Raw genomic sequence first — 2,215 nt, 5'->3', positions numbered from 1 at the left:
TCAGGTTTATAGTTAGGGCTGGTTCAGGTTTATAGTTAGGGCTGACTCAGGTTTATAGTTAGGGCTGGTTCAGGTTTATAGTTAGGACTGGATCAGGTTTATAGTTAGGGCTGGCTCAGGTTTATAGTGAGGGCTGGCTCAGGTTTATAGTGAGGGCTGGTCCAGGTCTATAGTTAGGGCTGACTCAGGTTTATAGTTAGGGCTGGTGCAGGTTTATAGTTAGGGCTGGTTCACGTTTATAGTTAGGGCTGACGCAGGTTTGCCTTAGTCCAGCCCCTAGATATGCTGCTATAGACCCAGACTGCTGGAGGACTTCCTATGGTACACTGAGCTCCTCTCTCCTCTTACTCTGCTTCTGTATATATTCTTGTCCCATTAATGCACATTAATAACTTTGCTTCTTCCTCAGAGTCTTTGTGCTATCTCTCCTCACAGGTTTCCATGGATCGTGGTTTTACCTGAACCATGGTCCTGCCTCCTGCCTTTATAGTAATTCACAATCACCCCCAACCCTGCACCCACACTTTGGCAGAGGAGGTGAAACCTGCAGGTTGTACTTTGGATGGTTGTTCCGAAGCTAAATACTTTCATTAATCACTCATTTTCTAAGATAATGTTCTCTGTGAAGTTTTGTAGATGTTGTTATTGGTGGATTTAATGCTGAGAGGAACTGTCTGGTTTTCTTACGTTCTTGACTCGAGTGCCGAGGTCTTGGATGAAGACTTTACGGAGGGTGGTCAGCGTCTGCAGCTCTTTGGCCTATTGGATGAAAAACAATAACTCAACTTATCTCACATGTGTCACTTCTGCAGACAAGATATGATAAATGTTTGTAAAAAATAATAATAATCCACCTACCACAGTCTCCTCCAGACCCTTCAGGTCCTCTTTGGCTTGTTCTCTCTTCTCATTCAGGAACCTTAATCACACAAACAAAGTTCACTAAAACAACCTGACTGATGGTATTGATATTTTATCTAAATATTTTAGTTTTATCCATACACCAAATTTTGCACCTCCGGCAATAGGAAACACTAATTACTGATATTTCAACTGTAATTAATCCTGTGTTTCCATTACATGACATTACAGTCATTTAGCAGATGCTTTTATCCAAAGCGACTTACAATTCATTATCTATCTGTACACCGTAGGCACAGTTACGAGAGCAATTTGAGGTTAAGTGTCTTGCTCAAGGACACATTAACATGAGACTAGGGGAGGCGGGGATCGAACCGCCGATCCTCTGATTGAAGGACGGCCCTGCTTTCCACTTAGCCACGGTCATGCCACTTTCCACTGAATATATAAATATATTTATTGATTTGGAGAGGCATAAAAACTGGTGTATGGAAGCAAACTAACAGACGGATGTTTGTCCAAAAGCAGCAGAGTTCTTGATGAGTCTAAGTTGAGGACAATGGGACAAACTTACAGCAGTTTCTGAAGTTTCTGGCCTTTGTTCTGATCCTCAGCTTTAAGTTTGTCAAAATCAGACTTAAGCTTCCGGTTCTCCAGCTGTAGAGCCTGATTCCCACTAAATTAACACATACAGCATTTATTAATACTCCCTTACTGCCACCGCATTTATACAGTTGTAGCCTCAAATGCTTAAAAGTCATCAAAATGAAAAAGCACAGCAAAAATTAGGATGAAAATTCCCGGAGAAAATCTTCTTGTCGACTAAAACAAATTACTTAAATGTGACTAAAAAGAAGAGTCGCTTATGACATCATAATGAAGTGCAAAAACAAATGCTGTCATACACACCTGTGTTTAAAAAGGATAGAGACAATGACAATAATATAACTATTACTTTTGATTACAACCACATCAGTCACTTATCAGTTATGTTCGACATGATCAATAGTGATAATCAGTCAATGATCGGTTGTTATAATCAATAACATACTCTTTGAGTTGGTCGACGTCTCTATGCTTCTGCTCAATCTCGTCGCGTAGCCGACTCAGCTGTTTGTGATGAACTTCTCTGTGGTTCTCCATCTGTTCCTCCAGAGTTCTCTACAGAACAAAACAACATTAATTTATGGTTCTCTTACTCACTTAATTTACATAAAGGAAGACTTCAGTTCTCTAACTCACTTAATTTACAGAAAGAAGGAACGCTTCAGTTCTCTAACTCACTTAATTTACATAAAGGAACACTTCAGTTCTCTAACTCACTTCATTTACATAAAGGAACACTTCAGTTCTT

At 39.9% G+C, this 2,215-nt stretch overlaps 1 protein-coding gene across 1 annotated transcript; it reads right to left on the bottom strand.

Annotated features, from left to right (window-relative positions):
• Positions 1-201: 201 nt before the first annotated feature.
• On the bottom strand, positions 202-2,209 carry LOC116380534 (kinesin heavy chain-like). The gene is made up of 4 exons (XM_031842438.1): positions 1,913-2,209; positions 1,436-1,537; positions 859-919; positions 202-759 (listed from the first exon to the last, which is right to left on the bottom strand). Exons 1-4 carry the CDS (start codon positions 2,002-2,004, stop codon positions 655-657), a joined length of 360 nt encoding a protein of 119 aa, XP_031698298.1. The 5' UTR covers positions 2,005-2,209; the 3' UTR covers positions 202-654.
• Positions 2,210-2,215: the final 6 nt, after the last annotated feature.

This window comes from Anarrhichthys ocellatus, unplaced genomic scaffold (assembly GCF_004355925.1).
Source record: "Anarrhichthys ocellatus isolate YVR2014 unplaced genomic scaffold, GSC_Weel_1.0 scaffold7548, whole genome shotgun sequence".
Classification (NCBI taxonomy): Eukaryota; Metazoa; Chordata; class Actinopteri; order Perciformes; family Anarhichadidae; genus Anarrhichthys; species Anarrhichthys ocellatus.
The sequence above is the reverse complement of the archived record's forward strand: the minus strand, read 5'-3'. Positions and strand labels throughout refer to the sequence as shown.